Source organism: Colius striatus, chromosome 1 (genome assembly GCF_028858725.1).
Source record: "Colius striatus isolate bColStr4 chromosome 1, bColStr4.1.hap1, whole genome shotgun sequence".
Classification (NCBI taxonomy): domain Eukaryota; kingdom Metazoa; phylum Chordata; class Aves; order Coliiformes; family Coliidae; genus Colius; species Colius striatus.
Genome location: NC_084759.1, coordinates 94,765,502 through 94,785,715, shown reverse-complemented (window position 1 = coordinate 94,785,715; position 20,214 = coordinate 94,765,502). Strand labels below are relative to the sequence as shown.

Sequence of the window (20,214 nt, the reverse complement as noted above, 5' to 3'; positions counted from 1 at the left end):
ACCTGAATATGCTCAAATACCTCATCTTAATGAGAGCAATACACTCAAAGCCGCAGCATGAGGGTTCTCTGTTAGCACTTTATTTTATCAAGGCTCCGACTCATTATGATGCACACTGAAAAGACCTGAGCATAACAAAAAGCTACAGAAAAGAAAATAATTCTCCCTCTCCTTGTGAAATAAGCCTTTTTACTACAGTTTCATGGTATTTTATGTACTTTCACAAGAAGCATAATTAATGTGGACAATGGTTAAAGGAAGTGATCTAAATCACTATTCCACGCCCCGAAGTCCAAGTGTACAGAAAATGCAGCTAAGCATTGCTTGCCCACAAAATTTTATACTGTACAGTCTCTTTAAATCCTTCTACTCCAGCTGAAAACAGAGTATTCATCTCAAAAGTTACTCAAATCACCTTTGTGATTTGAATTTTACCAATTTATTGACTTAAAATTTATTCAGTCACCTCTCAGCAGAACTGAACCACATGAGAACTGGAAAGGAGCCACTAGAAAACCTACTCTGGGCTCACAGGCCAGAAAAAAGCTAGTGAAGTGAAAAGACTTGGTGACACCATCCTTAAACTGAAGTGACACACTAAGATGGAACAAAAATTTCATACTTGATAATATGTAGGACAGTATTCATATTTAAATTTTATTTTCTTATTAACACATAGGATAGAAAGAATGGACAAAAACAAACCACACACACAAAAAAAATCAAGGACTGCATTGCCACCAAGAAAACTACAAGCATTAAAATCTCTATTTACTTTTGAGTCTATAAAGCACACAGCTTTTGTCTTCGAAGCAAGGAATACTCTTCACTCTCTCTGGATATTTCCCCTCTTCATGACTACTGCTAAGGTTTTCATACGGAATGCATATACAGTGGCATCTGTCAGAGCTCATCATATTATTTACAAAGCATGCCATCTTTTTGAGACAGAAAAAGAAATTTTTTTTAAAGACTCTCAGAAGCCAAGGAGGTTAGGCATCTCAGCGACTCTCAAGAGTTCATTTTTGTCCTCAGATACAGAGATATGAGTAAGTTCCGCTTGTGCACATGGCAGACTGGATGCATCCCAGGAGCCATAAAACTGCATTAACGTGGTATTATACTCTACTGTAACGTCAAAGGTTATTACGTCAGCTATCGCATTATATTTATATGGCTTCCAGACTTGCAGTCACTCAAAAGTCTGTCGTAACCTGTTAATAGCTGCAGAATGAATCTGCATCATCTGAAAGTATGAAACCAAATACTTCCAAAAGCTTTATTCAGTTTTCATAATGATTTTTTTTTTTAAAAGTTTCTTTATTTTTTTAAATCGTTCTTAATCATTTTATAGTTCAGTGTAAAAGCAGGTTATTGGGATAGGATTCTGAATAACAATCTTAACTCTGTTTCTCTAGAAAACAACTGTAGAGAAAGAACTATAAACATTGTCACAAAAAAAAAAAGGAAAAAACACCGCCAGAGAAGAAATGAACACCTTCAAAATACAAGCAGAAATGTAGAGATGTCTTTAAGTAACTTTTACACTCACATCAGGGAACATTTTGCCAAAACAGAGCTGTGATCACAAAAATACAAGCACATAAAAACAGCTTTTTGATTTTTTTTTTAAAATGTGATCTAAGAGGATTACCGAACTTTAAGTAAAAGGATTAATGAGGCATGCGACCGAGACAGGAAGAGATTACAGACTAGTACTTGGGTTTTCTGGTAAAGAAAGTTTTGTAAATACTCTTGAGAAATTTGACAAACTTCCTGTAAATCAGAAATAATTCTCTAAGTATTTAAAACACACAAATTATATTCAACATCTCATGATTATTCCAGTGGGATGGAAGTCAACTGATGATTTTTAAAAGTATAGCTCATTTAACAATGGCTTTATTTTCAAATCAGTTCATAAAAAAAACTCCATATTGAGACTATGGAAAGGTAAATAAGAGTAGAATTTTAAAGCTATGATAATCATTGACAAGATTCAATATATCTGCCATTATTGGGGTTTTTTTTCCCCATGGTTATACCACTGTAGAGATTTCTGACATTATTTAGGCCTTATGTTCAATTACAACTACAATAGTTCTCTTTTTTTAAGTAAATAATCAGAGATATTGTTTCACAGATAGTTCTACTTTTGCTTGCCACTAGAGGTTATGCGAGGACACACATTGGCTCACTCCTAGTGCATTCAAAAAGCAGTGAAGCTAAGTTTCTTTAGAAATCCAGCTTTCACTGAAGCTTTTCCTAGTAAGCTCCAGAGAAAAACTATTATCGTGATAGAAAAGCTTGCTTTCAAGAATTATGTATGAATTTAAGTTCTCATAAATTTCAAGAAATCTTCTGCCACATTCATTAAGTTTGCAATAACTTGCAAGACCTAGTAGGTTACTGCAATTACAGATATTAAAATAATGTAAAGAACTCAATTCATTCTAAGGAAAATTCACTGCAACTAAAAGTTTCTCATCTCTTCGCCCTAGAAAACAATTCATTTCTCAGCAGCGTAAAGTTTAATTCTTTCTGTATATACTACGTTCCTCTTTTACTCCTCACAAATTAAATGAGCGATACTTGTCTACAATTAAACTGAAATGGAAACCTGACAGAACAGACCTAGGTAACCTACTTAGCTAGAGACTACCAGGGCATACATGAAGTTATTTAGCCCCCCTGTGGCTGTACTCAGAACTTTAAAGTCATCAGTGAAGTATGCCACATCCCTTCAGGATTACAAGACACAAGCAAGCATATTACCTATTGGACTTGCCATTTGACAGCATGAGTTCTATAAAAAAACCCGAGTGTCCTCTACTGACATAAAAAAGGCTCTTAAAAATTGAATACCAGTTGCAGAGGATGGAAATACGCAAAAGCGTAATTGCTGTCTCTGGTAATTATCTACTGACACCTTTTTCTTTTTTTTTTTTAATGAGTACACTGGAATACAGTTGCAATAGATTAAAGTCATCTGTGTGTTGTATGAAGAAATGCTACTTTTCTTCAAGAAAGAAATATAATTCCTCAAGCACAAAGTCACACTGAAATTACCAAAACACTGGGGGTTAGAAGATGTTTCAGGAAATCAGAACATCACTTTTCCAAGTTAATTAGCAAACTTCAAGATAAACAACTTTCATTTCAGGTAATTTCTTGTACTTCAGAGAAAACAAAAGAGGATGCAGAACCTGTAAGTATTCCTGCAATTTTGCAGCAGAATAACTTGAGAGTAAGCATTCAAGTGTTCTCTTAAAGATTTTAGAAGTGACACTGAAAAACTAGCCATGAGGTATTTAAGTAAGTCAGATTCTTTCTTTTCAGAACAAAGCAGAGAAACTGTCACTTACTACACCAATTATGTTACTTGGTAGGATGGCCTATATTTAAGGGACTGATTACAAATTCAATAAAACTTCTTACAATTTCTCAACACTTCAGTATTTTTTTTTGTTTTTTATTCTAAAATAGGAAGAGTAAGAACATATAGCCAGCATTTCAAGTGCAAATCCCTGTTTGGAAAGGGGGAGGGATAAATAGAAATAGTTGTCAGCCGTAGCCTAGCTGTCCTATCTCATCTTTGATTGGATCAATCCTCCTCAAATAGGGCAATCCAGGATTATTAAGGGGCCTGCTGAAGACAGAAAACTACTAATTATGTAGACAAGGTATTTTAGGAGTGTTGCACACACTGGAAAAAGTATGATGTTTACAAGGCAGTAAAAAACATATTGTACACACTAAAATATATAGAATATTTATAAAACACTAGGTCTCGTGATGTTAGATTTTACAATACCTCATTTTTACTCATCCCTCTGTCATCACAGTAACATAGCTCTACCCAGTCACTTGTTGCACTGTAAGTTTCATTTATTTGATTACACTCTCTAGTACACTAACTGAATTTTCCTAAATTCTCCCTAGCAAAGCATAGCCTTTTAAAAATACTATCTTGGAATAATATTCAGATGCTAAATTATCACTCTAGAGCAAAATACCTTATTTTCATGGATACCAGAATCAGTAAACACTAAAAAAAAAACCCACCCAAAAAACAAAACCAACACACTTCTCTCCACTTTTAATATAACCTTGTTCTTTTGCTGAAGACATCTTTCGCACAAAGTCTGAGATGCAGCCCTAGTGCCTTGTCCCACCTCCTCTCTCTTTGCAACTGCCTGACGTTTGGCCAACAGAAAACAATAAAAATGCATCTGGTCCATGAATCTGCTGTTTTCATACACAGCAGTCATAAGTTTATAGCTTTAAAGAGTTAGTTCTTACCATTTCTATAACTGTATTAGCTGAAGGTAAATTATGTATTTCAATGGCTGACATTCAGTTAGCCAAACCCTAAGCTGTTTTTTCAATCTATTAAGTGATTGTGTACAGCCACCACATTTATGAAACACCAGGTTCCAAGCACCTCAACTTTTTTTTACCATTTTGCATTACTTATATGTATTTATTCAAGTTCAAGGCAATTCCTCCATTATTTGCCTTCGCAATTTAAATTTTAAAAGCAACGGCTATGCTGCAGCAACTGTACACACAGTATCATCCATGGTTAAAACACAGTTTCTGCTGAAATGATTAAGTGATAAATGATAATTCATTAAATAATCTACACTCCTTCCTGCTGCAGTTCTTGGAAAGAAAAACTAAAGTAGTGAAACCTTTCTTTATTGCAGTGTTAAGTATAACTAAGGCTTTGTCCCAGTCTGAATTAACTGCCTGGAGACAAAGATTCAAGTCAAAACACAGAAAGACAGAAAAATATTTAAATATTCTGGTACCTCCTGGTCTTGCGTGGGATTATGCATCTACATTTTCACCCACCTAGTTGTCATTTCAGAAGATGCACTTCAAGGTCACAAGACACCTTCTGACAAAATACTATTACTACATGCAACTGACGATACTACGTAGAACTGATTACAGGTGTTTTCCTAAGCATACTTGTGGTGAACTTGAATTCAAATAAATAGGCTAAATCCTGATCAAGCTGCCATTCCTTTCATACCAGCAAGTGTCCAAAGTGATACAGAAGTATATTGCCACTAAAAATCCAAAACCTTAGAAAAGAACCGGAATACAGCTACCATGTATCTACTGTTTCCAGCTCATTTTAACGTATTATGATAGATAGCAGAGTTGAGCTGTTGAACTACTATTACAAAAACTCCAAGTTGTTTTTCACAGAGAGACAGCAAATTATCTTAATAGGATTTAAAAGCGGTGGAAGTATTACCTAATTTTTTAGGTCCATTTCATTTAATTTCAATCTGGTTGAAAACTAAACATTTCCTAAACATATTCAAGTCACTAGAAAATAAGAGCTCAATAGCAAAATGAACTATAAAAGCCAAAAGAAAAGTTAAGCTTCACTCATTGTTTAATCCTGGCCAGGGTTGAGACAAGTAAAAGAAGAATGAAAAATTAAGATTGATTTGAATTCAGCTTTCAAGAAGGCCATAGATAACATGAGAAACGATCCTGGAATATTTATTTCTACTTATTACACCAAAAGCTGCAGTTTACTTCAGACAGTCTATAGTATTCCTCCAACAGCTGCTGCTACCTTTCTCTGCTCTGGAACAAGGGCAGGTGATTTTGGTTATTTCTCAGACAAGCACTACAGCTCAGTGTGTGCTACCCTTTGCCCGCAGGCAGTTTCTGCTTCCTTTCGGACCATGCCTGCCTGACACGTTCGAAGGTCTTTAAACACTGCCTGCCAGTTCCTCTCTCACCAAGCACTTTCAGGTGCATCTAACTGCTGTTTCTCGCTAAACCACAATGGCCACGCTCTGAGCAGACTGGTCGAGGACAGGTTTTTTTCTTCTGGTCTATGCTCCTTTTCGCCCTGACCTACGGGTTCAGGTCAGTGGATTCGCCAGACTGAGCCCTTGTATTGAGACCCGAGGACACGGGACCCGACACGGGACTCGAGCCGCGCTTCCTAGCGCTCGCTTCCTATCAGGAGAGCAGGCGGGGACGCGGAGACACAGCACAAACACCCACCCTCCTTCTGAAGAGAGTGGGGGCGGCCTTAGAGACCAACGTTCCCGCCGAGGCCCGGGCGGAGGCGGGCCGCCCCTGCCTCTTCCCCCCTCCACCCCCGCCGCCAGCCCGCAAGGCCCGCCCCCGCAGAAGGCCGCCGCCGCCTCGGGCTGCTCGTGTGAGGAACGGCGGCCTCAGCGCCCGGGAACCAGCCGAGCTGAGCTGAGGGGAGTGGCGGCAGCTCCTGGCCGGCAGAGGGAGCCGGCCCGCGATCCTCCAGCGTGGGGCGGGCCTGCCCGCCGCGCTCACCCGGCACGGGCCGTCCTGGAAGACGCGCGGGTCTAGGTTGCAGGCGATCGTGGCGGTGGGCAGGTCCCGCAGTGCCACCGCCTCCATCTCGCCGTCAACGAAGCTCCAGTCCGTCTCGGCCTCGGGCGGCGGCGGCCACAGCAACAGCTCCTCCTCCTTTTCCGCGGCTTCTCCGAGAGGCAGCGGCTGCTGGAACGGCAGCTCCTCCTGCCCCGCCGGGCCCCTCCCGCCGCCGCCGTTCTCCATGGCCGGGGGCGAGTGGAGCCCCCGCGGGGCGGGGCTCGGCAGCCGCTGAGGCAACGCCGAGCGCCGGTGGCGGCTCTGCCCCCGCCAGGGCGCGCACACACACGAAACTTACCGCACCCTCTCTTCCCCCACCGCCCCCTTTTCGTTTCCTTCACCCCGGGCCGGTTCGAGTGGCACCCTCCCGCCCCCTTCCCCTCCGCGCACACGAGCCAATAGCGAGCGGCCGCTTCCGCAGCAACAGGTGGCCTGCCCGAGCCAGGCGCTGCTTCCGCCATCTTGAGTGAGGGCAGCGGGCGGCTTGTGGGGAGTGAGGGAGCCCGTGGGTCGTGCGGTGCCAGCACCTGGGCCAGTGGCACACGTACAGGAGGGAGGGACGAGCGGACGCAGCCAGGTGATCAGGGTGAGGTGGGAGGCGAGGTGACCCAGCAGCTGTGGGTGAGCACGTGCCTGGTGAGCACGGGCAGCCCGTCTTGGAGAATGGCAGCAACCCAGGGCCAAGGTGACTGGCCGGGGCCCGCTGCAGTCATACAGCCTGTGTTTCGCAGCACGGCAGGCGCGGGGAACAACACGTCCTGATTTAAAGCACAGGGAATACTATGCAACAAGCCCGTTAATAAAATAACCCTCACTGAAAACACTTTTAAATCAGCCAAAAGTCGCCATCTTGGACATCTTAATACCCCTATCAGCCTTAAGGATAAGCTGCCCAACCCTTGATGTTCTGCAAACCATTCACTGAACACAGACAACAGAGAGGGAGCTTAGAAGAAGGGGGAAAAATGCCGTAACGTTGCTTGGACAGTTGTATTATAATTAATGCAACTCATCTTCATGCTTTCTTTGTACTTTTTTCAAAAGTATCCTCGTGCTGGGACAAGATCAGAAGTGTTTGAACTTTAAAATTTGAGAAATATGGCACATGAAGCCATGTCTATATGCTTTTGAAATTGAGCCATTGAATTACTTAAATATTTCAATTTAGTTTCTTAAGACTGATGCTACTGAATTTTTATATATCATTTCTTAAGACGCCTAATGTTTCGAAAGGCCTCAGGACCTTCATATGCTTAAAGTTGCATAAGACTGTTAATGTTTCTCAAGGCCTTTTGACTCTGTCAAACAAAGTATTGTCTATAAAGAGAATGCCCAAGATAAGACCAGCAAACGTTCAAGATGTAAGTTAATTGAGCTAGCAGAGTGTCGCCAAACCAGTGATAGCAAATCACATAAGTAAATCTAGAGGACAAACAATGAACGACCACTCAAGGAAATAAAAAATTGTAAAACTGGCAATTGTTTCTTGTAATAGACATGTATATGGTAAATAACCCCGTGAAAGGTTATGTTTTAATGTATAAAATGAGTGTACTTTCATCCTGTGGCATGCACGTTTCGTGGAAGGATCCTCTGTGCATCCAACACTGCATTAAAGAATAACTGCTTAATAACAGCTCTGTTGTTATTGAGTCTTTGTTTCGGAATTCTTACCCAGCCACACCTAACTTCCTACTCTCAGTGAGGAATGTTTGAAAGCAAGGGCGTTTTGAAGCTCCAACTTTAAATTACTTTCCTCTTTTGACATGGAGACATGTTTTTATAACCTCTCTTTTTCACCTGTGTGCAAAAAAGAATGCCATAAAGGACTACTGTACCTTCTCTGCCTACACACAAAGAGCTGCTTGTATCATTCCTACATGGAAGAATAACATTTATGTAATGTGCTTAGCTGGTTAGTCTGGCCTAACCAATCTAGACAAACACTTTTCTTACATATTTATATGTAGCATCACCTTCCAGTTGAAGGCCCAAAAGTCACCTTTTTAAAATAAAGTTATTGTGATAATGCCACATCTACCTGAAACATCCTACACTAGTACAAGGATAATGCAGAAGAGTAAAAGGCAGAAAGGAGTGAGAGGAGCTGGACAGTAGCTGGCAAAGTACTAATCTCCTACTCTACCCCTGCAGGGCTGCATAAGAAACAAAGGTCTAAAAAGTGGAAAGAGTTATCAGTTAAAATCCCATTTTCTCACCTGAGACCTGTTCTATACTAAAATATATGGCTATTAGCAAAACATCCTTGAGTTCCTGTAAAGAACAGGAACTGGTGGCAAATATGTGAAGTTCCTTCTTATGATGAGAAAGCCTCTGACAAGCCTATTCTCTTTTCCAGTTACAAGAAATTTCTCGAAGACATAAATGAGGAGACAACTGGCATTTATTCTCTAGCTCAGAGTCACAGAGCGTACTTAGGAAGCAACATTTCATCCTCTATAGTAATGCTGTCATCGTGTGTCATCTATCCAAAATGACTGACAAAAACCAGTTTAATTTAATAATGTCTTCCATTCTAAACCTTAGTACTTTAACTGTATTTTTGTAGATAACACATATTGGTGCACACTTGGAAAACATTACTGGGCCAAATACAGGCCTGGATTTTGAAACCAGATTGTAAACATACTAATGCAGGCTATGACAGGTTACCACTTCTGGTAGGGCAAATATTTTCAGTGGTGTTCAAAGTAAAATACTCTTGCAGATCTTTTCTTCTGAACTGCAGCAACATGAAAAACTAAACTAGGTGAAAATCTAATACTGATTTTCAATTGTGAATGCTGTACCACTGATCTGCACTGTGCAAAGTTTCAGCAGTGGTATCCTTGAGATATCACTGTTGCCATATCTTAAGTTAGCACCACTGATGGTTTGTTGTTTTTCTTTTCAACAGAGCAAAGACTTTAAACTGATGAATTACTGATCTCAGTCAATTTTAATGAGAAGGAGAAAAATACCATGTGAAGAGATAATAGTTTGTCTTCTCTCACTTCTTCTTTTAAAAATTTCTTAAGATCCTCTAATCTGTTTTGAACCATTTAAGCCTTTTTTAGAGAGGTAGACTCTCAGATACAGGCTATTGTTGTGATCAGTTGTGCTAAGTGACGTAAGTCTGTATGGTCTCACACCAGTTTTCACAAAAAGCAGACAAATGATATCTTTAAAGAAGTCACAAATATGAACAAACTGAAACTTTTAAATGCCAAATTAGCATTTAAACCTCCAGAAAACCTAATGCCATTTTTTAAATACTCTTTAATCTCAGAATTGCCTCCTGATAAGAGTGGTGACACTTGCTTCTTTGCAGAGAAGCTATCTGTTTATATTCTCTGCATCAAGAGCTCCAGCCCACTACGGAAATCCCACCTGGGGAGTCTGAATGGAAATCTGATGTTACATATATTTAAAAACTTAAAATCAAGAAGCAAAACCTGCTGACAACAATTTCCTTTAATTGCAGCCTGCCGCCTTACCGTTGAAAAATATTCAACTACCCGCTATTGGTCTAATGGTATAAGCTACCCCCCCCCCCCCCCCCGCTGGTTATTGTAATTGAAGTGTCAGATTTATGGGTAAAAATAAGATATTAATTATGTTTGTATTATAATAGCAACTAAAGTGCTACTGAGATTATTATCACATCCTACCAAGCACTGCAGTACTGCGTAGCCAAAGGACTGATTTACTCTAGGAGCTTAAAAGTCTAAACGGACAGTTAAGAAAAAGCAAGCATGGCTTCTCTGGATCCTGCCCTCCCCCCGCTCCCCATTAATTCCATCATAGACTTCAGAAAAATTAAACCCGAATCTCCATAATCTTAGAGTTTAATGAGAGATTTGTCTTCTCTTTTTGTTACATATGAAGGAAACGCAAAGTACGCTTTTGGCTGGATGAGCTGGTAAGCCGACAAAAAAAAAAAATAAGATCTTCACCCTGGTGTTCAGCTTTGGGGACAGAGTAAGTAATAGTGATTAACGATAATGAGTTATTTACAAACAGGAAACAAAAGTTTTCTGGGGTAAATCGCTAAGTGCACAGAAGAGTGCCATTCAAGTCTTTTAAACGACACACACTACCATCTAGTGGTAAAAGCACGACAGATCTCAAAAAGGCTAGTTTTCTTACATGCATCTGCAACAGAAATCCTCATCTCTCAAGTGAAAAGTAGATAACCAGAACAACAAAAAAAACCCCACCAAAACCAAACCCAAATTATACAGAACTTGATCATAACTAAATGGAAATTGTTTGGAGAAAGACTGAACATGCAGCCCTATGGACAGCTTTGCTTCCAAAACACTCACCTGAACCACAGGCTTATTTAATATTCGCCAGAACAGGCTTTCATTGCCCCTATTTAACGGCTACACATAGGTGGATATAGTTAGCTGTTTAAACACATGGCATTGGTGTCAGTGACTGTACTTCTGAAGACTTTGTGATTTTTTTTCCCTGCATGGAAGCCTATTCGGAAAACAGTATTGCAATAATTGGGGCATCATTTTTTTCTGTTGTATCCAGTGACAGGACAAGGGATAATGGGAAGAGGCTGGAACACAAAAAGTTCCATTTAAACATAAGGAAAAACTATTTCACTATGAGGGTGAGGGAGCCCTGGTACAGGCTGCCCAGGGAGGGTATGGAGTCTCCTTCTCTGGAATTCTTCAAAACCCACCTGGATGCATTCCTGTGTGACCTCACCTAGGTGCACCTGCTTCTGCAGGGGGTAGGACTACATGATCTCTAAAGAGCCCTTCAAACCCCTACCATTCTGTGATTCTATGAAGTACAAAAGCATGTATCCTCATTTGCTTTCTTACCTTGAATCTGAAATATTTGCACTATCAGTTATTTGCATATGTATGTAACAGAAAATCTTGATTTCTTAACCGATTTACAATAACAAATATCCAACACATTCACAGACTTAAAAGCTCAAAGCAACACAACTATCCAGTGGAATTTAAAAGATGGTCAAAAGAACTTGATCCATACTTTGTATGGATGGGAAAGTATGACTTTCTGCACAGTCAGGCATCACAAACCAGTTTATGATTCAGCATTTTAGATCATACAAACTCCATAAAAGCCTGACTGGTTCAACAACACTGACTTGTTAACTTTGTTAACAAGTTTCAACAAAGGACTTCTCAGACTCTGTATGCCAGTCACTTTTCCATCCAGTTATTTTGTTGGAGAGGAAAATGCCCATCCCTGATTCTTTCCTGGAGCCAGGAGAACCTTTCCTCACAGTTGTGGCTCCTTCATAGGCTGACCAAATAGCTTTACTTCCTACGTTTCCTACATACATCCTAAAGGAATCATATTTTCTCTGAGATTTCACTAAAAATCCTACTGAGTAAAGTCTTCAATTTACCTCTCAAGTGCTTAGAAGCCTCTCTGGGTTAATTTATCACAAATAGACTTGCTCCCCTTTAAAACAGCCTCCCATACACAGAGAGAGGTTTGACCCTCTTTAAAGCAAGCCAGTCATCTGAAAGTGAATGTATAAAGTACGAAAAATCTCACTACTTTAAATTCACTTTCAGCAAAGCACATGCCCCCAAATGAAAATAGATGCTAAGAAAATCTCCAACTTTTAAAAACATTTTGTTCTGATGCTATATATTTTGTTTTATTTCTAGCTTAAATTTGCCTGGTTCTCACAAATAGCCATTTGTTCTTGTTATGTTTTTCTCCACTGTAATAAAAAAAAACTCACAATACTTGATGTTTTATGTTGGAGTCCCTCCTCACTATTCTTTTTGTTCAGCTAAGCAGATCCCATCCTGCAAATCTGTCAAGAATGTTTTTCCTCTTAGAAGTGCTGAAGGTGGTTTCATGCCTGGTCCATACTTCTCCCATTGTGTGCCCTGTCCTTCCCCTGTCTTAATCCAGGTATCCCAAGGGATTTCCTTTTCAGAGTATCATCACCCTTGCTCTCTGAAGGTCTGGATGCCTATCTAGTGCTGCTTGACCAGCTCCTGCTGTACCTCTGCAGCATCATGCCCCCGCCTTGCCTTTCCTCCTGGATGTCTGTGATCTTCACAGCTGTTTGCTTAGCCTGGTCTCTGTGCATCGATAACTGTAGCAACTACAGTAACCAGATGTCCTGAGCTCTTTTACTCCAGTTTGATAGCCTTCCCTAAGCCTTACCAAAGCAAACATACATCTTAAAACACCATTACCATGGGTCTGATTTTTTGTTGGCTTAGAACAATTTGTATGGATCACTTTTCCATGTTTTTTGATCTTTGTAGGCAACAGCATTCAAGGAATTACTACAACCTATATAATATCCACTATCTCCATTAGCTATATCCAGCTGTAATGACTGAAAATATCTCATGATTGGCTCTCATAGTAAAAACATCTTTAACAGCAACTTAAAGGGTTATTTCTAATAGCAGTTGGATGTACTTGATGTACTGCATTTGTTGGTACAATACAATACACCATCCTTTTTTTCTTCTTCATCTTTAATTTGTGCAGACTGATCCTCTGTCTAAAAACCACAGTAGTGAGAGTGAGAAGGCAGAGCAATAACCTCTCTGTTCCATATTGTGTAGGTGAGTTTTTTGTAGAAGGACCTGGCACCCACTGGAGAGTTAGGATTAGCTGGAGTGGTTTTCAGAAGAACTGCTGGTCTTTGGAAGAGTGGGAGTTGTCTCAGGGCAGAGATAAAACAAATACAATGCTGTTAAATAAAATAAATACAGAGCAAAGCTAAGCTTTCTTTACCTTGGTATTGGTAAGATGTTAAAAAAAGTTTTAAGGTGCAGAAGCTAAGGCTTTAAAGTGTTAGGTGATGTACAAAGCTTGTACAACTGTTTCAGATCAGTTGCATTGTTAAACGTCTATCAGCACAATCTCTTACAAGTATCTCTCCCTTCTCCCATGGTTCACTATGCTCCTTCCCTACCACTGTTCTCAGTTAGATTGTAAGTTGCTCAGGAATGTGTCTTTCTGTATTTGCATTGTGCCTGGCAGGGTTGGACTCCCAAGGTCACTGCCACCCTTTGGATGCCACCCCAGATCTCATAACGATATGCTTTTCATTATAGTAATGCAGCAGGTTACCATGTACCTCTTACTGGTTTTTAATCTACGCTCTGGTAAATTAGGTAGAAAAGAGTAATACCTAGTAGAGGTAAAAGCCATTTATTTCAGGAGCAGTCAGTAATTACTGAGTGGTTACTGATTTACTGTAGAGCTAATTTACAAGTGCTTTAGAACAAATGGGTTCTGTCAGTATGCACTTCTGAAAAGGAACAATAAATATAATAGAATTTCAACAAGAAAAAAACTAGAAAGAGTAAAATTGTGTGGAGGTAAATGCTCTGCCTTGGAAGCCTATATGTGAGCTGAGAAAGTACTACTCATCTCTCCAGAATTATAGCATCTGCTGCACAACAGTTGAAAGAGCCCTTATCTGCCATCAGAGGGACATTACAAGGAAAGGGCATGAAAAAGAATCAGAGTTCACTGTCAGCTTTGATCCCAGCAGAAAAATTATCTATAAAATGGACCATCCTAGGCTGCAATATGTCTTCTGTTACGTTCACCGTGCTGAGAGGGATGATTCTGTGATTCTGTTCTCCTAATCCTGGGGGAAAGAAAAATAAAATATAAAAGAAAGAAGAAAAAGACAGAAAAGGGAAAATAAAATGAAATTAAAGAGAGAAAAAAAGAAAAAGGCAAAAGAGTGAAATTGTGGCATAATCTGCATGGAAATAAAAAGAACATTAGTGAAAATGGACCTGGGCCCATACAGAGCAAACTGTGTAATTTTATTTAAAAGCAGATGGTGCTTGCCTTTTTCTACAGTTTCCTACCCTTTATCATAATTTCTAGAACACTGTGCACCAAAACCAGGTTCATTAAAACACACTCAAAAAAAAAAAAAAAAAAAGAAGAAGAAAAAAAGAGTCAGCTACATAGATGTTGTGGGAATTCCATGACAAAAGGAAAAGTGGAGCTGAAGAGACCTCTGGAGATCACCTATTCCAGCCTCTCACTTAAAGGCTGAAAAATCATCTATTTCTTTACTGATGATTTCAAAAGCCATTTTCAAGCTATATCTTAATTTATAGAGATGTGATCTGATTTTCTAATGAATCAAGCAATTTAACAGTAAGTATAATAGTCAATTTGTAAATACTGCAACACTGGTAATAAAAGTCAAATCATCACTCTCTACCTCTTTGTTGCACATAAAATATCTATATCAGCTAGGTATTAAATCAATTGTATAACTATTTTGAAATATTCTAAGTTTTATTCCCCAAATCTATACTCATGTTGAAAGTGATAATTTTTAAAGTTCTCAGGGTGTTGCAAAGAAGAATTGTATTAACAGCCAAGTTCAAGTGGAAATTATACTAGTGTGTATCTCTTTTACATGGGAAAAAAAAGGTGTTGAGCTATGAAGGTAAACAGAAGTTTAAAATAGAAGCAAGAGTATGAAAAAGATCAAATGAGCTGTGATTAGGGATTATATTTTAAGAAATTATTTCAAGGTGCAACAAGCACAGTAAAATGGGAAACTGATTTACAGTAAATGACAGTTTAATGTAATAAGAATTAAAATAATAGAGGAGTTCAAGAAAATCTAGACACTTTATTAAGAATCAAGAAAAAATCTTGGACCTTAGAAAAAGCTTTGAGTTATTTCAGGTTCCATTGCGAATGGATCTGATGGATCTAATTAAGACTTCATATACAATTTTTAAACCAGGTCACTGTGAGAAAAGCAACATTTACAGTACAGAAAACATAAAATATCACATTAGTTTATCCATTTAATTTTGCCCAGGGTACTTTGCAAACCAAGTAGATGTATGATCTCTTCTCCAAAGAGCTTTTAAGGATTAGTTTTCAGATGCCTTGAGCAGATGAAATTCAGCTAAAGTTGGAGCAGTTCATCACTTTTGAAAACTCACCTCTCAAATTCAGTACCGCAGTGTATGTCAGAAAATAAAGGGAGGGAGGAATGATGAGGATAACAATAATGAAATCACAGTTACTTAATAAGACCCAGATCCTCGCAAAGACTCTTAGCTTTAAACATATCAGTAATCCTATTGAATCATGTGCAAATCAAGATGGTCCTTTAAATAGTGTTGTGTGCACACCCTTCCCTAAGCAATGGTGCATGAGGTCACGGATGGGAATGGTTGAAAGGCATTTGAAAGTGATGGGGAGGAGGGAGTTCAGTAAAGTTTCATGGGGATTTCCCAAGCAGAGTCCAAAGCCTGGGCTGAAGCCCAAAGTTCTCCAAACTGAGAGCAGGTCCAGAGTTCAAGCCAGACATACTGTTAACAGCAAAGTGAGTGCTGAGTTGGTCTTTCTTAGCTAGAAAATGAGACAATATAAAGCTCCAGGATGGTAATCAGGGCTTTGATGCTTCTGGAGCACTTTCAAAACTAATTCTGAGCCACTATTTTATTGAATTAGGTATGATATTTGACAATAAAATACTACATATAAGGTCTGTTTGTTACCTTGCCTGTGGCACATGGAAGACATAATTTCCTCTTTAAAATAATATTGCTTAACAAAAAGAAAAGATGAGAATAGTAAAGTCAAGGACTCCTTGACTTGAATAAGTTGTAAGTACTTTAAAAAACATAGTAAGTAGTATAGAGTTTATTTTTTGAAAGCTTTGTTGTTAATTTTCCTCTATTTTTTTTAAACACATTGCAGAATGATTAATTCAGAATGTAAGTACATGCTACTTTGGTGCCTGTAGCTTTGTGGAGTGCTGGGAATTTGGGTAACTGAGTAACAAACAGAAGGAAGAGAAAGATTCTTGATATTTGTCAAGAAGGTACACCTACTCTTCCTCTCTGCTTTTCAGCCTTCTGTGCTTCCTATCCCAGCAACCAGGCTTTTTTTCCTTTGCATGTCTACATCCCTACCTTTTTTCCAAGCAGACTGCCTTTAAGCAGCTGGGAAAGGAGCCGACTGCCCCTAATCAGCTTAATGCTGGGAAGCTCAGAACACTAAATACAGATGGCATCAACTCCCCCAACACGCAGCATGGCACTGCGATTTTCAGTGAGGCACTGTGCACTCTTAATTTTGTTTGTTTGGACTGAACACCCTCTCAACCACAAAGCCACACCAACTTCTTGATAGAAGCTGAAGGAACCAGGGACAAACATATCTAACATACATGTATTTTGAAAGAAAAAAAAAATATATAGTCCTCCAATACTGTTTTTTCACTTACAACTTTATGTTTTCTGTAGTTGAAATAATATATTATAAGTAGGAGAATGCAGAATTGGCTTACCTACAAAGGTTAAAACAGTTTTGGGTTTCTTTATTTCCATCACAAAGGGCTAGGCAGCATATTCTTCCACAGGTAATGTTTTATACCACAAGTAATTGGTGGAAATTCCAGTTAAACCACCAGAAGCAATAAAAATAATGCATCGTAGGTGTAAAGTTAAGAGGGTTTGGCTCACATTTTTTTGACTGTCCATTTTTAATTTTCAGTCTGTAAGAGTCTTCACCTGGGACAGGATTCATCTCACATGAGTTTAGATATGTCCAGCAGAGACGTTTTCCCCTGAGCCAGTCACCCTTAGGGTCTTGTACAGTGTAAAGAAATAGGCACTTTTCTATCAAGGACCATCTGACCTGCTTTAGATGTCTACTTTGGGATAAGAAGACACATTTCAGTGACTCTTCTCACTAGATGTCTGTTGGTTTAGGGTCTGCAGACTTGCAGGTTGTACCCGTCTACATTTACTCTGATAAATCCCTACCTGCACTTTATTGTGGGGAACCCAATCAAATGCCACTCAGTTTCTGGAGGCTCTACTCACCTCTGTTTCTCACTGAATGTGGTGCAAAATAGCAGTTACTCAGCATCTGGCAGAAATGAGCAGAATTCAAATCACGTATAAGCAGCTTTTGGCCTGGGGATATGTAGCATCATGTCCATAATGTGGCAAACCCTGAGAAGAGCAGATGACCATGTGTGATGAAACAGCACAACTTCAGCCTGAGCAGGCTCCAGGGAACAGGCAGAACATGCATCTATGGGAGGGAGTGGCCTCCACAGGGAGGCAAAAAAGCTTTATTGACTTTGTTACCCTGGTTCACTGTCCACTGTATTAGGGTGAACCATTAAATATTTTACATTTATGTCTTCGGCACTGCACAGGACTGCGGAGTTGCAGGAGCATGAACAAATACTCTGGTCTAATAGCTTTGCAGTGGGGCTAGTCTGTGTCTCTGAGACTCTTGTAATGCAAGAGGCATTTTTTTTCCTTCCCTGAGGCTGCAAAATCTACAACCTTGATCTGCAACTCCTTGTAGAGGTGGGGAAGGAAAAGAAGTTACAATAATCCATGCAAGTACAGCCTAATTGATAACCCTCAGGGATATAACTTGTTCACTAACAGACTATAAAGGGATCTTCGTGTTGTCCACTAATGTCTAACATCTGTGATCTTTAATTACCTGCACTCATCTTTTAAATGAAGAAGGTGTGCAGTAATCCTTCCTGAAGCTGAACTGAGAAAATAATATTTATTAGCTGAGGGCCAATTTTAGAAACAGATGGGATGTAAAGAGCTTGAAAGTAGTGTTCAGGAGGAGTGTGAAGCAGGAGAGATTAATTGTTAAGTAATTGAGATAGAGAGCAGGAGTGTCAAATGCAGAGGGCACAGAACAACAGATATCCAAAGTTCTGGGATTTAACTGAGGTAAATCTAAGTTTAATGGCATATTTCCAAAATTGTCTCTGTGAAACCATGAAGCTGAAGACTGACAAGGAGCAATGTCAAGCTGACTGGCCAGCTCAGGGATCTCGTGGCTGATGCACCAGTAGCGTGGTCTGCTAGAACAGCAACATTAATCCCATGCCTGCACACCTCATTGCTAGGTCTCAGCTCTATCAGAAAACGTTGGTGCCTGTACTTGAGGAAAAACACCCAAGATCTGTTACAAACTATTTAATCATTACTCCATAAAAACGGCAACTGTAGCAAACACTATAACTTAAACTTTACTCTAGAAAGATAATTATAACAACTTGTCTGTCAGTTGCTAGTTCTTCTCTGCTCTGCCATTATCAGACTTCCATGAGTACTTAAAAGGCTAATCTTTTGTTAAACTTAAACATCTCCCAATGACAATAATCACTCAGAGTTTACCATAGAAAGGGGTTGGGGGAGGAGGGGAGGTGTGTTGCCGGCCTTTTCCTCACCTTGTTTTGTACTGAGAGCTACTGAGTAGGGAATGAGCAAATAAAGAAAAATAGGATACTCATGTTAATGAATGAACTCTGCAATGAATAAACACAGGAGAGAGACAACCGTCTCTCATGTAGTTCCATCAGATCAGTAGGATGCAAGTCCCATGTCAAACTCAATACCAAAGAGGTGCTCATAAAAAAAAATAGTATTCCTATAAACATAGCCATCTGACTTCAGTCAGATGCATCTATATCTATGCAATTCAGGTTGCATCTATAACTTGCAACCATTTCTCTTGCAAGTTTCCCACCACTTCTATGCCATGGATGTTGCTTTGCTATTCATTCCTACCATAAAAACCTGGCATGAGCCTTCTTCCTTCCAGCCAGTATCCTATCCACTACTGGACAGGCAACAATGTGGCAGCACTTGTGGATGGTGAGTACAACTAAAGACAGCTGTGTGCCGTCTCACATTTGAAAGCTTTGTAAGATGGGATTTGTAATGTACCTGAGGGATGTGGCCAGCCTTCAGGCCAAGGGTTAGGAACCATTCAGCACGGGTTAAAATTAGTAAACTGATATCTGTATAGAAATAGAGATGACTGGGATGTGTCATTCTGCTGATATCAGAATCCCTAACACAGAAGTGTAATTATTGCCTTACAATGGGTCCAGTTGCAAGACTTCCATTGGCAGATGTAGAGCCTTCATACCTAAATCTTCAAGACATATCCCTTCAGATGATGACTGCACAAGTTCTTTTGTCTCTGTATTTTTAAGAAACTCTGCAAGGCTGCTGGGTGTCCTCCAGTTTCAGTGCATCAGCAGCAGCGGGGCTATGAGTGGTTCTCTTTGTAAACCTGGATTTGGAAAATGGTGTCCCTTTCCTTGTTTTGGTGGACAGCAAACTCTCAGCCCCTGGGAGACTGTCAGACCCATCTGCCAGCACCTACCAGTGGGCCCAAGGCATGTGGGTGCCAGGCTGGTGGCTGGGGGTGCCAGGCTGGTGGCTGGGGACACCAGCAAGACCTAGTCTGCGAGGACTGCAAGAGATATTGGTCCCGAGGCTGTAAGCAGCAGAGATGGGGGAAAGTAGAGGAAGAATTGGGGGTTTTGGGGTGGGAGGCGAGGGACAGGCAGGGCAAGCAGCAGGTGCTTGGCAGGCATGCCCAGCCAGCCCCAGTTGGGCCGCTGGAGAGAAGGGCGGGCCAGCTTTTTTGGCCATGCTTTGCAAAGGCTTTACTTCTGAACACCTGCAAGCAGCCGGTGAGTCCGGAGGAGGCGGCCGAGAGGAGACTTGGTGCCATCACGGCCACGCTCTCGATACCTGCTTCTGTGACAGTTTTAGTCAAAACCAGTGAAAAGTGATTTACCGGGGCGGAAGGGTCGACGGGGGGTGGGAGGGAGTGGGGCGAGACATCTGCTGGCTTTGCCCTGTGCGGGGAACGCAAGGGAGGAGGAGCGTGGGCACCTGTGGCTGCCGCCCCCACACGTACACAACACACACACACACATACACACGGGCGAGCAGCCCTGGGGTGCCCGTGCGCAGGCGCCGTCGTCCCCCCCGTCAGTTCCCGGCGCTGATA

At 40.5% G+C, this 20,214-nt stretch overlaps 1 protein-coding gene across 1 annotated transcript in view; it reads right to left on the bottom strand.

The window, feature by feature from the left end:
- The window catches only part of RCAN1 (regulator of calcineurin 1), a 41,397-nt gene extending 34,677 nt beyond the window's left edge, over positions 1-6,720 (bottom strand). The window contains exon 1 of the mRNA XM_062001307.1: positions 6,328-6,720. Coding sequence (XP_061857291.1) covers positions 6,328-6,573 — 246 coding nt within the window. The 5' untranslated portion in view covers positions 6,574-6,720. The remainder of the gene's footprint in view (positions 1-6,327) is intronic.
- Positions 6,721-20,214: the final 13,494 nt, after the last annotated feature.